The 19,918-nt window shown below is 45.7% G+C and overlaps 1 protein-coding gene across 1 annotated transcript in view; it reads right to left on the bottom strand.

The window, feature by feature from the left end:
* Window positions 1-1,277: 1,277 nt before the first annotated feature.
* The window catches only part of LOC119391262 (scoloptoxin SSD14-like), a 50,125-nt gene continuing 31,484 nt past the window's right edge, over window positions 1,278-19,918 (bottom strand). The window contains exons 5-10 of the mRNA XM_049415216.1: window positions 18,685-18,848; window positions 6,619-6,823; window positions 5,623-5,698; window positions 4,599-4,873; window positions 3,073-3,310; window positions 1,278-1,448 (exon numbers count right to left, since the gene is read on the bottom strand). Coding sequence (XP_049271173.1) covers window positions 1,305-1,448; window positions 3,073-3,310; window positions 4,599-4,873; window positions 5,623-5,698; window positions 6,619-6,823; window positions 18,685-18,848 — 1,102 coding nt within the window. The 3' untranslated portion in view covers window positions 1,278-1,304. The remainder of the gene's footprint in view (window positions 1,449-3,072; window positions 3,311-4,598; window positions 4,874-5,622; window positions 5,699-6,618; window positions 6,824-18,684; window positions 18,849-19,918) is intronic.

Genomic DNA, 19,918 nt, shown 5'->3' with positions numbered 1-19,918 from the left:
CTGTATTGCCATAACGTTGTTGAATTCTCCGTAGATTGTTTGTATCTTGTGCCCTTTTTCTTCAAGCTGGCGCGCGTAAGTCAAGAAGGAAGAAATGATTAGCATTTTTGCATTTTACAGTTACCATTGTGTTATCAAACGATAGCAGAAAATTTTGAGGTCACTCGCTAAGCAAAGCCTCGACGTTATTCCCTAGAGCAATGTAAGAGAAAACGCTTTCGCTTGTTAAAAAAAAGAAAAACTATGATGAGAGATGCGTCCAGATGGAGATAACAAAAAAAAAAGATGATAGTTAGGCAAGTCAGAATTGGTTCATCGTAAACAATTTTAGCGTGAAACCGATGACAGGGTTTAAGAAAGGATGTACACAGGACAAAACGTTTGTTTTCTGTTCTTTTCTTAGTTCCAGCCGGTTTTGCCCTAATTGTTTATAATGAACCCAAGGTATTCGCATAAGAGCCCTATAGTGAACATACACTCGTCACGTACTATCTTTAAGTTCCCAAATATAATACCTCTTGTTTTGTGGCACTCTGGCGCAAGAGGGCACGAGGCGCCAATAAAGGACACCAATTAAGGCAACCCCGCCAATCGGGTAATTATTGCGTTAATTCTGAAAAGTAGAAGTATTCTCTTGTTCGTCCGTTGAATACGCCTCTCGGACGTGTAGAAAGTACTCTTCTGTCCACTATGCTTACAAAGCAAGGCCTCCCTCAATCACACATCAGTTATAGCGTAAATAATAAGGGGCACGTAGCATGGAAGAATGATAAGCTTGTCACCATAAATTAGAAACTTTTATCCATAGGAGGCGCGCCGCGCTAATCGCGCGCGCCGAAGGACCTCAATAATGTCCGTCCGTCCGTCCGTCCGTCCGTCCGTCCGTCCGTCCGTCCGTCCGTCCATCCATCCATCCATCCATCCATCCATCCATCCATAGGACGCGCTGGAATTTTTCCAAGATTTCACTTTCCAGTGATGTGAGACAAGGCACTTGATGCCTAATTTTTTTTGCGTCGACGGCCAAATATGAACGAAGATGGTCGGCTACACTAGATGCCGCCAGGAAACAAGCGTCGCCATTTGCAGTTCACTGCTTTATGCGAGGTTATTTTTCTAGTTAGCGTTCGCTTAGCACTGAAGCTCCCTAAGTCCGGTTAAGTTTGTTTTTCCGTCTGCGTAAACGGCAGTGGCTTATTTCTGTTTGTCGTTTAAACATCGATGAACTGATGTCAAATGCCACCTGACGCACACTATACTATAAGAAACTTTGGTGCGAAATCGCAAGAGGTAAGCAGATTGCCTTATTGGTGAGAACACCACCGGGTACGCACTTTTGGGAACTGAGGCTCGACCACGACGTCATCTGGGATAAGCTGCTCGTGCAACCGGGCGGAATGAATGGCGTCCCTGATGTTGTTACCTTGCAAGAGTGCCCTCATGGTCACCTGCGAAAACGACCACGTCATATGTTGCGAGAGCACACGCATACTGAAGGCATTACGACAAAGGCCCAAGGTTGGTCTAAAGAAAACAAAGGCCCCTTTAACGGAACGCATGCGCTCAGTGATAAATTTTTACGGGCATACATAGGAAGTACGTATCAATCAGCGATATCACTGTAGGTTGCCCCACCGCACCCGTTGACAACGTCAGGTACGTAGACCGTGATTTCCAGCTCACCACTACTCCGTACACGTGGTGAAACTGTCGAAGATGTGCACCGTGCAACAAACCTGGAGACAGCCGCGGTTGCTTTTAATCGAAGCTGGACACAACCTCATTAACTAAAACATTAGTAGTGGCTACTACAGTACACTGGGAACAATATGCACTAGGTGTGCTTCTCGTAACGACGTTCCTCTTTTTTTAAAATCGTGCTGCGTGATAGTTGGGACACGCTGTATATGCATTTCCAAAATAACAATATTTGTTGGGGTTTAAAGTTCGAAAACCACGACGTGATTATGAGGGACGCCGTAGTGTAGGGCTCCGCAAATTTCGACCACTTGGGGTTCTTTAACGTGCACCTGAATCTTAGTACACGGGCCTCAAGCATATTCGCCTCCGTCGAAAATGTGGTCGCCGCTGCCGGGATTCTATCCCGTCGCGCAACCTTCGGGTCAGCACACATTTCCAAAATAGTCATGAACAAATACGACATTGTAAGCACTCCTACTCATCTCGAGTGACTTAATAGGGTTGCCACCTGTCCAGTTTTAGACCGGCCCGGCCGGTTTTTCAGATAGTGGGCTGGTTGCCGGTCACACTTTTGCCATATTTTTGCCACATTGCCACATATGCCACATTTTTGTGGCATATGAACACTATACATTTTAACGTTCCTTTCTGTCTATAATGCCACTGGCCTGTTGGATTCAGACGCAAAGAAGCACTTTTTTATGGACGAAGCATTGTGGTTCCCTTTCAGCGCAGCACGTCCAGAGTAATAAGCGAAGCGCCATTCTAATGACGGGTATTTTTGTGCCAACAATTAGACCAGTCGGTTATCTTAATGCGCTGCTTTTGTTTGTGCATTAGGCTTATTTGGCTGAAGGAAAGCAACGTTACATTAAATGGCACTGCATGCCGCAGAATTGACATAGCGTCTATTGTTCAACATTATTTTAATCTCCTGTAACAGCATCGGGTACGTAATCCGAAGGCTGCAGGTTAGGTCCCTGCCGGCGGCAAGTTGTCTTTTCGGCCACTTTACTTTGTTCACATCTACATCCCAATTACTACGATACACTTAAAACAGTATAATTAACATCCCCTATACATTCATTTGCTTCATTTTCTGCTGGTTTTCATTAAGGTTGTGTCAAGCTAAAGAAACGAGGCCTCAAAATTCCCTTCCTTCATTCATTCTTGTCTAGCAGGAGGGTTTGAGGTAAGTTATTGCCGAAAGAAGAATTGCGACGGCTCGAACTCGCCTACCTTTTTTATAAACGCGCCATCACGAAGGGTGATGCTACAGGCTGCGACTGTTTTACAATGTCCGTGGAGCCAATTTCAATCTTAATGCCTGCAGCTGTCGCTCGCTTTCTCCGCCGATGACTTGTCACTGACCAGAGCCACTGCAGTGATGATCTTGCTTCCACCCGATGCGCCGATGACCATCTCCACGTCTCCGTCGGAGTCAACAACCACGGTAGGGCTCATGGAGGACTGGGGCCTTTTGCCCGGCTCGATGAAATTGGCCGGTGATGGGGCCAGGCCCCAGAAGTTGCTCACGCCGGGCGTCGAGAAGTCGTCCATCTGGTTGTTGAATATAACGCCCGAAGAGCTGCGGATCAGACTTCCGTAACTGCACAGGAAAGTACCAGATAAGGCCAGGTTTGTCAGACAAAGATTTGTCAGACGAATCTGGGCAAGGCCCAGATTGGCTAAGCGTGCGATTAGAGAGGACGTAGCGTTGAAGATTTATTGAACACGGGAATTTGTTGCGCACGCTACTGGCAACAGTCAAGTTCTCAGTAATTTTAATGGAATGACTTCTCTTTGGAGTAACGAAAACGTCGCAGACGACGTTGCGTGTGCAACGTATGTTATCGAAGCATAACAGGCCGTGTCAGTCAAAATTCTTGCGCACATAGCGTTATACGGATAACCAATAAAAAGTACGAAACTACCCTATTGAGTCTAATAACATCTATTGGCGATAGATGAGATGGAAGGAAGGAAAGAAAAGGAGAAGGCAGGGAGGTTAACCAGAAACACTCTACCCTACAGTGGGGGGTCGGGGAAGGGGAATTGAAAGACGAGAAATAGAGGGGAGGAAAGAGGGAAAGAGAGAGAAGAGATGCAGTGAATTCACTGAACACACACACACACACAGATATATATATATATATATATATATATATATATATATATATATATATATATATATATATATATTCTGATAACCTGATACACCAGCTATCCACCATTCTGTTATGCGATTGTAAATACACTGTAGGTGTTATATCCGCACAGCCATAAGTAACAGAGTTATGTCTTCGCTCCATAAACCATCAATGCCGGGCATTCTAGGAGGACATTGTATCAAGCCCCTAGCCCGAGCAAAGACGCAATACACTAACAGCACGCAATATGAAACGCTCTTTTTCTCACTGCGAAAATGAACACAGAAAAGCAGTGTCATTCTAGCCCTGCAATAATAAAGCTGTTAAGTTACAACAAAGTGCTCTAGATGCTTGTTCAGTCAGGACTAAGTACTTAATCGACGATGCCGACTGAAACTTCTTCAGCCACAGCCGATCTATCAAAATACTGCTTTTTCTTCAAAAATGCTTCCACGTGAGTTACGTTGGTCTGATAAATAATAATAATTGTTGGGAATATACGTCCCAACACCACGATATGATTATGAGAGACGCCGTAGCGGAGGGCTCAGGAATTTTCCACCACCTGGGATTATATAACGCATGCACCTAAATCTAAGTATACTGGCCTCTGGTGATTCGCTACGCTGGTATATTATGGTGGGAATTTCAAGAGATGAAGGAAGGGGCAATGTTCGGAATTTCGTGGCTTGTAAATGCGTCAATCGGTCACTGCATGATCGAGACAAGGAGTGCCGTTCAACCCACTATCCGTTGATGGTGCTGGTGATACTGAGGGCGTCTCCATCATCGTCCCATAGTGACAGTTGTGCAGTGCCTTTATTTTCCGGCGCAGGCGCAACGTCGAGGCCGTAGTGAACTGGGTCATGGTACGTTCTATCGTCGTCGATCTTCCATCGCGTGGCGTTGGCGTAGTCCCAAGATGTCAGGTTCCGCAGCACCTGCAGATTGCCCGGAAGACCCAGATTCGATTGACGCGTTAATTTATCATCCCTTTCTCTCCACCTGGTAGGCCTCCTATCCTTCCCCAGTGTTTACGCACCAGGTTGGTTAACCGGCCTTTCCTTTCTTTCGCCCTCGTTTTTGGGGGGCATAAATATACAGGAAATTGATAAAACAAACAAAAAGAAAATGAAGAGAAAAGTATTCAGCACCGGAAGCACTCGAATAAGTGACATTTCAATTGCTCCGTCATATGGTTCTCTTAAAATACTACGTAAATTATTATGTGGGCTTTATTGTAAGCTTTCCATTCAGATGAGCAATACAGACTGCAGGATCATACTTGAGGACACGATGAATTTACACAAGGATGTGCAGTGATTTACCGCCCGTATTTTCAATAAACTTGAGTGGGGGTCATGATGTTTCTTAAAACAGTTCCTTCAATAAAAATGCGTTAGCAAGAAATAATACGCAGACTTTGAATAATTTTGAGGACGAGAATCCTTGTCGTTACCAGCATTGTAGACCATCTTAGAACCTTTGTATGCTACCTTTGATTCATAAAATGGAGATAAACAGCTCATGATAAAATTGTATATGATAGGATGCCTCTCTGGGAAAAGTATTCGCACTAGGTAAAGCTCTCAACTGAACCGTCTCAAATAGGCGTAGCAAGTGAGTAACTCCTGCAGCTGCCCTCTGCTAAACTAAAATACAACAGCTCAACCATGTAAGTTTTACTTCCATTAACGTAGCCAATGGTATAGTCCCCTAATTTTCACAGTTTCGCCAAATAGTGTAGGAAAACCTCACCATATATACTCACATCGTTCAAATCATCAAAGCGCGGGTCACCAAGGAGGCTTCTCTTCGCGTATCCAAACTTGCACGCTTCGACGAAGCTGCGCAGGAAGATAAGTCATGTGCTCAAAACGAGTTATGAATACAGAGCTCAGGGGAGGATAGAGGTTGATGCTAACATTTTTTGATAAATGTTATATTCCCATATTCCGAATACTCCCATATTCAGCCGAATGCTGAGATATCCAGTCATTTTATGCCAGGATGCTCTATGCGAATCAATTCTTCTCGAAACCTTTCTCGAAGCATTGATAGAAAAAAAGTGGAAAAGAATAGAGTTGTGCTAACAGTCGGGCAGCTTCATTCCCTAGCAGGGTTTAATTAGCAGATCTTCTGCTACTGCAGCGCTTAAGGCTCAAGAACTGCTTGAGTTACGTCGTTTCTAACATTAGTTTTGACTTTTTCACTTGCAGTACTCATGCGTAATGTATACTGGTCCAGCACATTATAAAGAAACTTGGTAACATAATATAATGATTTTTACCTTCCTCCTCGTCTTGTATGATTTCATGGTTTGCTGTGAGGGTCAGGGTTAAGTCGACTTTACTCTTTCAGCAGCATTGGTCAGTTAGAAGGACTCCTCACTTCAGTAACTCACAAAATGCTCCTCAATTGTAGTGGGGAATTTACCTCACACTTAAGAACGAAAAATAAAAAAGTAAGACACAAACCGCAACTGTTCTGTTCAAGTCGTTGTAGCCGTAGCTTCGTCCTGTGGGAAAGGATACCTCCGTCTAAAATGCCGTCTAAGCATGTTTTAAAGTACAGGCGAAGCCTGAGGGCTGGACACGCCCGTTCCTTAGGCTTTGACGTTGCCCCTTTATAGTACGGCGCATCATGAACCGCGGCCTTCCGTTACAATACTTTACGAAAGGAAACTTCACTACCCAGAGGCTCTGGACGCAGACGCTGCAATGGAGCACAGCTGCAGAACATATACCTTGCCGCATATAGGACGTACCGGTGCAGAGTGAGAGCATCGTTCTGGAGCTCTGCGCTGACGTTGTTCCTGAAAGCATCCATGATAGCCACGATGTAAGCTGTGACGGCACCACTGCTAGGTGGCGGCGCTGTGTAAAGAACTCGGCCGTCTTGAAGAGTGAGGCTGACGGCAGGTGCCCATGTGGGCCGGTACGAGCGCAGGTCTTCCAGCGTTATGATTGACCCTACGAGATACAGTATATTGACGCATCGTTAATTATATCTGAGGTTTTACGCGCCAGAGCCACGATACGATAATGAGGCACGCCGTCAAGGAGGGTTCGGTAAGTTTCGACCATCAGGGCCTGTATTCACAAAAACGATTTATGCGCAAAATTTTCTCCAGAGAATATTTCAGCCACATGACCAGGATTTGGGGACATTAGAGTGCCTCGATGCGCGCCCCCCCGCTTAGAGTGGTGTCAGCTTTTGAAAGGGCAGGTGCCGCCTCCTCGGCCTTGGCGGCCATTTTGAATCCCCCGCCCGGTCACTTGTGCGTGGCACGCGTTCTGTTTTTAGGTCGGTGCTCGTTTCCCTCCAGTTTTATGCGCTCGCTACCGTCACCATGGCCGGGTGTTGCGTGCCGCAGTGCACCAATCATTCCAGAAACGCTGGGAGCTGTATCGTTTTAGAAGATACGAGGTTTCTTTGGACAGTAAAAATCAAACGTGACAAGCGGCATCCGAAGAACACATTATGCACTTGCAGCGTAAGTTTCCGGCCGTGGTATTTCGAATGCACATGCAAGGATAACTTCTGCCGGTGTTAGCCTTGCGTAATAAATGGACACACTGATATCAGCTACATGCATAAAATGGTTTGGTTCACGTGTGCATGAATCCTGTATTTTTCTTCGCAAACATTCTTTACTGCACTTGGTTGTTCCTGTATCTGCCTTTGATTTTTGCTTTCGCTATTTTTGTGATTTGAAATGTATCATGGAATATATTATGCGTGTTTGACTGCAGATCAGATCCTTCTTTTTTTAATAATAATTATTTGTGAGAATTTACGTCCCCAGAACCCCGATATGATTATGAGAGGCGCCGTATATGTGGAAGGCTCCCGAAATTTTGACCATCTGTTGTTCTTTAACGTACACCTAAATCTAAGTACGCGGGCCTCTGTCATTTCACCACCATTGAAATGGGGCCGCTGCGACAGGGATTCCATCCCGCAACCTTCGGGTCACCAGTCAAGCACCATAACTAAAACCACGGCGGGTTCTTGTTTTTTATATTCCTTTCCTTGTTTCAAGTACGCCTTCTGTGCTAGTCTGATGCCCATGTATGTGTGCAGTTAAATGTTTTTTATCCTTCTCTGTTTCTGTGTTTCAAGGTTTCATTTTCGTCCTGTCCTAAATAATTACGCAGTTCCTGTTTTTTAAATGCGAATGCATTTCTTAGTCGGGTTATGTCAGGCGTCCGGCGTTGTCCGCGCGCCTCACCGCTCTCACTCCATCTCCCATAGCAACAGCTGCGGGCGCGCGCGCTTATCCTCGCCCCTAGCAACAGGAGCAGGTGGTGCGGGCGGAGTAGCGTAGAGTGAGTGGAGAGGAGGAGCGCACTCTGGCGTGTGAGGGCGCTCACATCGCGGGAGCTCGGCGGAGCTCCCGCGTGTGTGGAGAGAGTGTAGGAGAGGGTAGGTGCAGTGCTTCGCCGCTCCTTCTCTCGCCGTTCGCTATCTCTCCTCCCTGAGCCACCGCCTCAATGCAGTGCGTTTGAAACGCGTTTGTAGCTTTTGTGCTGCGTTGGCACAGCCTGAAAAAGCGCGTTCTAAACGCGTTTGTGCTGCATTGAAGGCGGTGGCAACATCCCTGAGGTGATTACGAACGCACGTAGGAAGCGCTCGTTGAAAGAGGCGCCCAAAAGGGGACACTTGAGCGCGTCGATTTGTCTAGCTTTACGCCATTAAAATTACTACGCCGTGTACTCTTGGCGCAAGAAATGCATTCGCATTTCCTCACGATTCCCTTCGGGGAGGTGGGGACATTTTTTTAATCATTTACGATCACTGTGAAGCGACTAGTGGCAGTTGTGTTTTATTGTGTAATTTGCGCTTTATTTGTGTAATTGCTTGTGTAAGCGCAGCATTATTGCGCACAAATAAGTAGCCTGTACACTGGATATTAACGCGCGCGCGCGCACACACACCCACACACGCATATTCAGTATCTTATTTCTTTGAGCAAGCATAATTTATTTATTAATAATGTAAGCCCTGAAGGCTCATACAGGAATGCGCAAACAGTTCTCGCGAAGCGTCTATACAAAGAAGACGAATGAAAACAACAAGAAGACGGAGAAGCATTGTGTACAGTAGAAACGCTATGTCAGTAAAAAAAATACAATAAACAAAGTCAAGTTGTACAATGAGTACGTCACGGAAAACCAGTTAATGAAATAAAAACTCACAGGCTCCCTTATGCGTTCGCTTAAGACAGCTCGAAAGCGAAAGCCATCTTCTTCTTCTCAGATTTTTGCGCACAAAGCGCGGTTTTGCATTGCCTCTAAGATCGGAGGCACCTCACCTGGTTTTGCACTGCCTATGTGATCTGCCCACTTTTGACCAAGCTACGATGTCATGTGATAACGGCATCATATGACGTCACCCTAAAATTTGTGAAGCCATGATGACGTCATTAGGCGACGCTATCACGTGACGATGATTTTTTGCGTCCCTCGTCCCCAACGTCGTATCATGGTTCATATCATATCATGGTTCTGGCAAGTAAAACCCCAGATATTATTATTTAAAAAATGAGACAAATAAACGACGCCGTGCATCTGCCGCACAAAGTGTAAAACAGTATTGGAAACACTCAATGATATGTGCATGCAATTGGGCATGCGAGAGAACCTGCAGATACAGAAAAAGAAACTGTAGATACAAAAAGAAGGAAAAACGCAATGATACTGCGCGCATGCAAAGTTTTACGGCATAGTACTCAACAATGTATTCATCGTTTTCAGAAGGACTCAAGGTGCAACTCGAGTGCCGATACAGTAGCGGCTACAGATTGTGAGCAAGAAATGTCAGCAATAATAATGATAAAGAAGCTTTCGTTTCATTTTAGCAGGATATTGGCACCATACTGCCCCTCGGCTTTTTATTCTGTGTACAATATGTATACGATGCCATTTACAATAAACGAGTAAATTGTTGGCAAACTTAGCAAAATGAGCCACCTTAACCGCACTTAGGTAGCTTCGCAACACTAAATTGTGTGTTCAGATACATATACTGCTGCTGCTGACATGTATACAAATACTTTAAACGATTGTTTGTGTATTTGGAATGCAGAGCTTACGAGAAAATTAAGTAAGGCTTTAGACTCTGTCGTTTCCGGCGTAAGGAAGAGGATTGATTTTCAACTTAACAGAGTCTACGTCTACCTCTAGCGCATAACACATGCACAGGCCGTCAGCTTACATGAATTTATTAACACTTAGGCAACAGCAGCAATATAAAAGCTGCCCAAGCTTCAAAAAAGAAAAGAAGAAGAGAAAGCTCACTAGCGCGCACCTATTTCCGGGCGTATCCGCGCACCGCAAGCGCTTTGTGTAGCGCGTTTCGCATGCTGCCGAGCTGCGGCTGGATTCGCAATGGCGGCCGTCGTAGCAGACGACGCGCCTGTCCTCACCCTCAGCGGAGCGCGCGGGCAACAAGGCACCCTAGGGGACATTAGAGTTACTGTATATGCTACCTTTAGGTAGCAGAGTTGCGCATCTGTTTTCCAAACGCCGCTAGCAACCATGCATTGCGGGGAAGCTGACGCTCGGGCTAATTTTTGTAGTTCTCGACGCCGCCGCGGCAGCGAACTGAGTTAACACTTGTCATCAACAGCCAATGTTTATCGCCGGTCTTCGACACGCCTGACATGTTAATCGGCGACATGGTAGGCATGTCGCCTGCAAAAACGAAGTGCGACTTCACCGCATAGCTGTAGTTGCTAGCCGGACCTATGCGCAACTCTGCTACCTGTGTTCCACACTCGCCGCCATGGCTGCGATTGGCGCTGACTAACACTCCTAGGTTTAAATCAACATATATACCCCAGAAAGTGGACGGAGGGATGACCGCCGCCGTAGCTCAGTGGTAGAGCATCGGACGCGTTATTCGAAGGTCGCAGGTTCGGTCCCTGCCGGCGGCAAGTCATCTTTTCGTCCACTTTACTTTCTTCACATTTATATTCCAAATACTACAGATAACACCCCCTGTACTTTCCTTAGCGATATTGTCTGTTAGTTCACATTAATATTCTGCTACCTAAAGGTAGCATATACAGTAACTCTAGGGGACATGTGCACGCAGCGCCATCTCTCGTCGGTGACAGCGGTTGCCTGCCGTAACTGAATGGGAAATAGGCCGAAAGAGTGATATCTGACGAAAAAAGCTAGTTATCAAAAACTACTCCCGGTTCTATACAGCAGAGACTTATTTGAACATTCTGTCAAAATTAGAGTTTCGCTCTACAAACCGAGTGGCTTCTCAAAGTCTTTAATATCTTAGAATGGGACCCCATGTGTTTCGAATGGGCGGTGTTCAATGCCCACGCTTTGTAGTGCGATACTGCACTTTTACGAAAATATTCCAGTAGGCCTCTGCTGTATAGAACCCGGAGACGTTTTTGATAAATAGCTTTTTTCAAGAGATAAGATTTTTTTCGCTTATTTCCCATTCAGTTATGGCCGGACGCCATTGCTGCCGCCGAGAGATGGCGCCACGTACAGACGTCCCCTTTATGAGGCGGTGCGAGGGTTCTGCTAGAGGACGGACGTGTTTTTCGTGGGCTCCGGTATGACAGCGTCAGATAAGTTTTTTTTTTTTGCATGATTCGAGCTTGTGTTTTTAGTTATATGAGTACATAAGCCACTAGATTGAAGCTTTGAAGCATAATAGGGCTTACAATTTTGTACTGTTTCCTGTGTGACAGTCGCCTGGTTTTTTTTTTTCGTTCGGTCACCACGTGTCTGAAAGGCACACAAGTGCTTTGAAGTATAGCATACTTGCGGAGTTTTGTGATACCAAAATTGACTTTAAGTTTATCTAATCCGCCGTGTGAACGATCTAGCCATGGTCAAAAAGACCGTAAAGTGTTCAGGGTGCGGAATGGGATGGAAAATAGAGGTTTGTACGGATGAGAAGACAGAGGGAGCTGACGCCAAGTGTAAGCAATGCGAGTTAGAGGCGAAAATGGAAATAATGATGGCTGCCCAGAATAAGCAAGCGACAGCGGGAACAGCGGGGCATCGACGCCCACAGTGGTAGACTCGAAGGGGGAAACAGGTTTGGAAAAGACAGGTGCAAGGGTCACAGGACCCAGCTTCCGCGAAGTAGTTTTGGGAAGGGGAGGGGACAAAGCAGCAGTGGCACGCGCTAGTAACCGAGGCAGTGGCCAGGTGCGGGACGGTCCAGCAGAAGAGTCGGAGCACGTGATAATCGCCGGGGACTCGAATTTAGTTAGATGCGAAGAAGCAGTTAAGGAAAGGGTGAGAGGCGACAAACGAGTTTTAATAGGGAAGTTCCCGGGACATAGGCTGGGATCACTGATGAGACAAGCTAGCGCAAAACTCGCAACTAAGGCTAATGGACGCAACCTCGTGATAATCGCGGGAGGTCTAAACGACGTCTTGAATGAAGAATCAGCCGAACTAGCGACCACATTGGCGAAAGGGGTCGAGGAAATGCGCGCCATTTCCTCTCAGGTGCAGATAGTGGTATGCACAATACCGGAAGTACCAGTGAGAAATATCAACTTGCAAAGAGCGGTTGTCGACGCAAACAAAGAGATATGGCAAATTAGTCGAGAGAAGGGCTTCGAGGTAGTGGATATAAACAGGGAGGTGCACAGGTGGGGCGGTTTCCAAAGAGACAGAATTCACTTCGATAAGAGGCTTGGTCATGAGGTGGGCTGGCGACTGGCAGGACGCGCAGTAGCTTTTTTGAGGGGCACGCGGGCCCTTCGGTGCCCACGGTAGCTTGTAATGAGGAAAACAACCAGGGAGACTCTTTGACAGGTAGTATAGCAAAAAACCAAAGAAAAGGTAAAAGAAGGGAGAAGGCGCGTGTTGCAATTAGTTACATAAACATGCAGGGTGGCAGAAAAAAGGCAAAATGGCTAGAGATTGAGGAGCAGTAAGCAAGGAACAGATAGGTGTTTATGCAGTTACAGAAACACACCTTAGAGACTTGGACGAGCCACCACATATTGACAATTATATTTGGGAAGGATGTAACAGGATCACCTCAGAAAGGAGAGGTGGGTGTGTTGGAATGCTAATTCATAGCAGAACAAAATTGGATAGAGTGAAACAAACGTGTTCAGAGCACATGTGGGTTTCGGGCACAGTAGGTGGAAAGAAAACGTGGCTAGGTGTAGCTTACTTGTGGACAGGCAATAACTGCAGAGAAAAGAATCTGGAGATAGTGAAATGCATAAGCACCGATATTAAAGAATTTGGTCATGATGCGGAAATAATCCTTCTAGGGGACATGAACGCTCACATTCATGACCTTGACGGATATTCAGACACCAATGGCAAGTTATTGCTAGATCTCTGCGAGCAACGTAGTCTTGAAATAGTTAACGTGGGGCCTAAGTGTGAGGGGCAGATCACGTGGGAAGTCGGAAACCGGCAATCGAGCATTGATTATTGTCTCATGACAGAAGGAATATATGACAAACTTAGAGAGATGAGAATAGACGAGGAAGGCATTAACAGCTTGGGTAGTGATCATAAACGCATAATATTACAAATGGGATATAAAACTGAAAATAAGAACATAGAATCAAAGTTTGGCAGCTTGTATCTAAATGACAAACAAATAACAAATATAGCCGCAAGAGTCGAGGAAAAAGTAGACGAACTACCAGGCAAAGACTGGAAGTATAGTGAGCTGCTACATGTAATCACGAAAGAAATGGAAAAAGAGAAGAAAACTATTTGTTGGAAAGGAAAGAGAAAGCCAAAAAGTTGGTGGAACAAAGAAATCCAGGAGGCGATCGAGAAGCGACGTGAGGCATCACGGGAGCACAGACAAGCAAAAAAAGAGACGCGGCCACAGGACGAAGTCAACCAAATATGGGAAATATATTTAGAGCAAAAATCCATTGTGCAAAAATTAGTCGAGGCAAAAATTAAAGGTGAAAGTGAACGCTGGATGACAGAGATTCGCGAAAAGAAGAAGGCCGCGCCTAGGATATTTTGGAGCCACCTAAAAGCACTGGGTAGGAAGTCTGTCACAATGCAACAACATATGGTAGATGAAGGAGGAAATCAATTGGAATGGTATGAAGCGCTGGGTTACATCCGAAAGATAACAGCCGATTCGTTTAAAAAGGTCGCCCCGGGGATTCCCCCAGTGAGTAAAAGTACGCAAAGGAGCGCAACCGACGAAGATGTAGTACTAGAGAATTTCAATTGGAAGAAGGCCGAAGGAAAAATTCCTAAGCGCACTACTCCGGGCTTAGATGGGGTTCCCGTCGGCCTCATTAACGAACTCGGACATAAAACTAAAGAAGCACTGCTGAAAGCCGTAGAAAAGTGCTTACAGGAGAGGGAAATACCAGACAGTTGGCGAAAAAGTAGAATGAACTTAATCTATAAAGGCAAGGGAGAAAAGGATAACATTCGCTCGTATAGACCGCTAACCATTACATCGGTGCTATACAGGTTGGCGATGCAGGCAGTAAAATTAAAAATAGAAGCGTGGGTAGAACAAAATGATATTTTGGGAGAACTTCAGAATGGATTTCGAATTGACAGGCGGTTAGACGATAATCTGTTTGTTCTTACCCAGTGTATACAAAAATCGAAAATAGAAAACAGGCCCTTATACGTAGCTTATCTAGATATTACCGGGGCGTATGACAACGTTAATCAGGAAATTTTGTGGGATATACTGAAAGAAGTGGGCATAGGTGACGACTGTATACAGCTTTTGAGGGAAATATACCGAGAAGATACAGTTTGTATAGAATGGGAAGGAATAAATAGCAAGGACAGCGTTGAAATTAGCAAGGGGCTGAGACAGGGATGTCCTTTGTCCCCGCTGTTATTCATGCTGTACATGGTGAGGATGGAAAAAGCGCTAGAAGGTAGCAACATTGGATTTAATTTGTCACACAAGCAGGTCGGCACGATGGTTGAGCAGAAGCTTCCAGGTCTATTTTATGCTGATGATATTGTCTTATTTGCGGACAGTCAAGATGATATACAGCGACTGGCAGATATATGCGGAAGGGAATGTGAGGCTCTAGGACTAGGATTTAGTGCAACAAAATGTGGATTGATGGTATTCAATGATCATGAAGACCATGTGGTCTTTATACAGGGCCAAAAAATACCGAGGGTAAGCGAGTACAAGTACCTCGGAGTATGGGTAAATGAGGGGGATAGATATATGGAGGTACAAGAGAAAGCATCGGTAGCAAAGGGAAAGAGGAATGCTGCAATTATGAAGCACAGAGCTTTATGGGGATACAATAGGTACGAGGTGCTTCGAGGGCTGTGGAAGGGTGTGATGGTCCCAGGGCTTACATTTGGGAACTCAGTAGTGTGCATGAAGTTAGAGGTACAATCAGGAATGGATGTAAATCAAAGGACGGTGGGCCGCCTCGCGTTGGGCGCTCATGGGAAGACGACAAATGAGGCTGTAAAGGGTGATATGGGATGGACAGGCTTTGAAGTGAGGGAAGCTCAGAGCAAAATGAGATTCGAAGAGAGGCTGAGGAAAATGAAGAACAGTAGATGGGCAGAGAAGGTTTTCAGGTATTTGTATAGAAAAAGCGTTGACACGCAGTGGAGAAAAAGAACTAGGAGGCTCACCAGTAAATATACGGCTAGCAGTGCGGGCGATATGGCAACAAGGAGCATTAAGCGGAAGGTCAGAGAGGCGGAGAGGGCTTATTGGATGGCAGCGATGGAAAAGAAGCCGGCTCTGAGTAACTACCGAAAGGGAAAAAACGAAATAAGGAGGGAAAGGTTTTATGATAATTCAAGGGGAAGCGCTTTACTGTTTGAAGCAAGGTCGGGCTGCCTTAGAACGCGTAGTTATAAAGCGAGATTCAGTAACGAAGAAGAACAATGTACATGCTGCGGGGGAACTAAGGAAACGATGGAACATGTACTGATTGAATGTGGCGATATTCACCCAGGTATACGTGTGGGCACGAGTCTACATGAAGCCTTGGGTTTTAGGGACAACAATGGAAAGCTGCACACGTCCGCGATAGAAATAAGTAAGAGACGGTTAGAGTATTGGTGGCAGAAAAGTAGAGATAAAGAACAAAAATAAATAATGAGGGAAAAATAAGGTCATTCTGCCTTAAGAGGCAGAGAGATGGACCGTGAATTTATATTTTTTGGTATAATAACATAGATTTAATCAATGTAGATAAGGTATTAGGCCAACAGGAAACAAGGAAGCTTTTTTTTTTCCCTTCGAGCCTGGTGGCAGACATGTCACCGCCCCGTTTTAAAGAGGACGCTCATAGCATCCAAGTAAGAGACGGTTAGAGTATTGGTGGCAGAAAACTAGAGAGAAAGGACAAAAAAATAAATATTGGGGGAAAAAAAGATAAGGACATTCTGCCGTAAAGGGCAGAGAACGGAGCTGAAAACTTAAGTCCTTTTTTTTTCTTCTGGAGTAAAATAGTTTTAATTGAAGTAAAGAGACTAGGCCAACGCTAAAAAAAAAAAAGAGTAAAGTTTTTTTTTTTTTCGAGCCTGGTGGCACACTTGCCACCGCCCCGTTATAAAGGAGACGCTCATAGCATCCATCCATCCATCCATCCCAAAGCCTGGGAATGATCATGATACGCGACATATCATTAGCGAAGCCGGCCGACCAATGGGAGAGAAAGAGAGACGAAACATTATTTTTGTCCTTGCTGGGGTCAAGGGAGGAGGAGCCAGGAGGCTAGCCCTACCGGAGCCCCCCTTCTTCAGACGGCGGACAGACTTTTAGTCTTGGCGGCGTCTTCGGCCAGCCGGATTGGCCAGAGTTGGTCATCCGGGCAGGCGCTGAGTAGCATAGCCTCCCATTGCTCGGGCTTGGTTATCTTAAATGTAGGGTTGGTGCTGTGTTTATGATATGTGTCGCTGCGGGACATGCCGAGATAATGGGGTCGGGGTTGCCGCGACCCGCCCCGCGAGCTTTGCATTGAGGTGTATAAACGTCTAGGTAGCTGCGACCATACAGCGTGAATGTGAAGAATGTCAGTGTCTAATAATCGCGATGTTGTCGACTCTTGCATATTTCGCGACTTGTCAGGGGGTGGATACCTCAATGCTGCCCTACGGTAACGCATCAGAATTTCACCATACGCGCCCATTCTGTCTTTCGCGTGACCATTCTGTTTCGGACTCGAAAGCCTCGTGCTCAGCCTATTGATCTCGTCGGGAGGGTAGCTGCCCTGATGACGGGTGACGCGCCTGGTGGACGCCATTTCTAGGGCAGAGTCATGAGCGGCTTCGTCCCCAGCAAGGCCCGAATGGCCCGGGGCATAGATTAAGTGAACTTGGCGGCGTAGAGATGGCGCTGTGCTTGCGAATATGCTAGTGTGCCTCGATGCGTAACGCGCAACAAAACGCGCATCAATGCACCCTAGAATATGCGGTTTGGTTGCGGTGAGATCAGGTCGCTGGTAAAGTTGCGGATAGCTGTCTTGCTGTCACTAACGATGCAAATGGCGGTAGTCATCGCGTAGGCTAAAGCGATGACCAGTGGGAAAAAGCTCTTCGGAAATAGAAGTTCTATGAATTCTGCCCTTGGTATCCCTTGACGTGCACTGACATCGTACAGTACACAGGTCTCTAGCATTGCTCCTCCATCGAAATGCGACCGCCGCGTACTCTATCGAAACTACGACGTTCTGGTCAGCAGCTGAGCACCGTAACCACTGTACCACCGAGAACGAGAAAAACATTCGATTGATATTCGAATTTCGAATATTCGCACACCCCTAGAAAAAAATATTTTGCCATGGCACATAAATCAACGACGCTAACCACAAAGAGCACAAGATTTTGTGAAGTATGGATGTTCACGAATTCTTGTTACCGTTTCTAGATTTCAGCAACGTAATCGATTCGTACGGCATACTAATACATATAGCTCTCATGTGGTTGTTTTGCAAAGATTTCCTCTCCGGTCTGGTGCCAACCAAACGCAAATTCATTCATTCGCCGACTCACTTGCAAATCATCTCGCTCCCTCCTACTTTTCCTCAATGTTATTCATTCTGAATTATTCCCTCATTGAATTTTAGTAACTCGATCTATTCGTTTACTCTATCAGACACACTAGTTAACTTGTTAACGCACCCGATCACTTGTTGAAGGGCCTACTCAATCACTCATGTACTCAGATACATAGCAAATTATTGAATTCTTATGATCGCTACACCTCCCAATTGACCTTTCCTTTTGTCCCACTAAAACAAGAGTAAACAGTGGAGAACTAACGGGAATACCGGTAAACGTTTCATCAACAGAAACATGATGTGAGCTAAACAAGTGGGACACAACATATCTGTTCATTTAATGCATGAAGTCGCTAGCTAGCAAGCCGCAACAGGAGAGACGCAAAAAGTGACTGTCGGCGTCGGCGATGTTGTCATTACGAGCGATGCAAAAAAAAAAACGCATGATGTGATTACGTCACCCTATGACGTCATAATGACGTCGCATGTAGCCAAAGTTAGTGACGTCATCACGACGCCACTATTACGTAACATAACCTGACGTCACATGAGGACGTCATCACATGGCATCGTCGCTTGGTCAAAAAGTGCCGATCCGGGCGGCACTGCAAAACCACAAGAGGCGCAGAAAGCGCCCAATGCCTCTGATCCCAGAGGCAGTGCAAAACCACGTTGGGTGCAGAAAGATTTCAGAATGGGGGGAGGGGAGGGAGGATATCAATGCTATTGACTGCGAAGAGAAAGAAGATGGCTTTTGCCTTGGAGTCGCCTTAGGCAAATGCGTAAGGGATCGTCTCACTCTTTTTCTTATAAATGAGGCAAGCTTTTTACCCTTACCTTCGTTGGAGATTTCTCGCACAATCGCTTCTGCGAGTGGGCCCTCGTAAAAATAATCCGCACCGTTCTCCGCTATGGCTTCCAGCGTGCGTGCCAGGTCCTTCTGCACGAGCACTTCTCCCGTCTTTAGTGGGCGACCGCGCTTGAAGTTCCAAAAGGGATTCCTGAGGTCAGGAAATGCCAGGAATCGAGTCTTCGTCGGTTCGCCTATATGGTATGTTATGCTACGGGTTACAACAGCGTGAGCGACGCCAGAAATTTGGTGCGTCAGAAAGAGCTCCTATTTCGTGTTGATTCATCCCTGTACCTACACCGATATTCAAGTTTTCGTATCACGGAAATGAAAATATCTAGGGAACAAATGACTGTAGGTACATCTACTCGAGGGCATAGTTGACCTGAATGTTTACGCGGTAATGAAACATACTATACAAAATATTGAAGTGAATGAACTGGGACCGAATTCACGAATGATATCATTTGTGCGCACTTGTTGCTATTGGCAGGCTGAATTACCTCCGCTAATTGCTAGTCCAGTGTCATGACTGGCTGGAATGTGTTGTCACGAACAATTCTATGCTCAAATACCCGTTTGTGTACACATTCTTGAACGACTGATTCTATAGGACAACTTGAAACGCCTAATCCGATCATTTCTCAAGCGTTTCTAGACGTGCAAAGCAACTGACGCCAACTTTTGTGACTCAGTGAATTACAGGAAATTTTATGCAGAAAATAGGAACGCGAAATTTTAAAAAGCGTTCACTTCGTGACTGCCTTTAACGATTTGCAGACCTCCTTCGCGATAAATGTGTTTGTGATCAGTACCGGCTGCAAATCGCCATGCTGAATAATACTTAACCGTATCAGATGTTTTTGAATATGGGGGCCTTGAGCCGTCAAAAGAGCTCCACTGCCACACCGTTATGGGACTCTCGTGACAGTGACGTGGATGTTTGCGCTTCACTGCCACTCGATCATGAAACCGGATACATGACAGCTTGATAATGAGGCTCGGTTTACGGTGGACCGATGGTGACATCACTGAATCACTGTAGGGCTCCAGCAGAGGACGTGACCTGTGCTCTTCAGCGGTTGAGTTATGATTTCACGGTATCAGCAAGGCCGGGAATTATCGGGCTGGTAGAAATTAGTGACGTAATATTTTTGTACGCCTATAAACCTTTATAGTACTTCGTTTTCAGAATGCTCTCTAACGCTTGCTTCAAGATGA

Source organism: Rhipicephalus sanguineus, chromosome 4 (genome assembly GCF_013339695.2).
Source record: "Rhipicephalus sanguineus isolate Rsan-2018 chromosome 4, BIME_Rsan_1.4, whole genome shotgun sequence".
NCBI lineage: Eukaryota > Metazoa > Arthropoda > Arachnida > Ixodida > Ixodidae > Rhipicephalus > Rhipicephalus sanguineus.
This window is presented reverse-complemented; position numbering and strand designations above follow the sequence as displayed.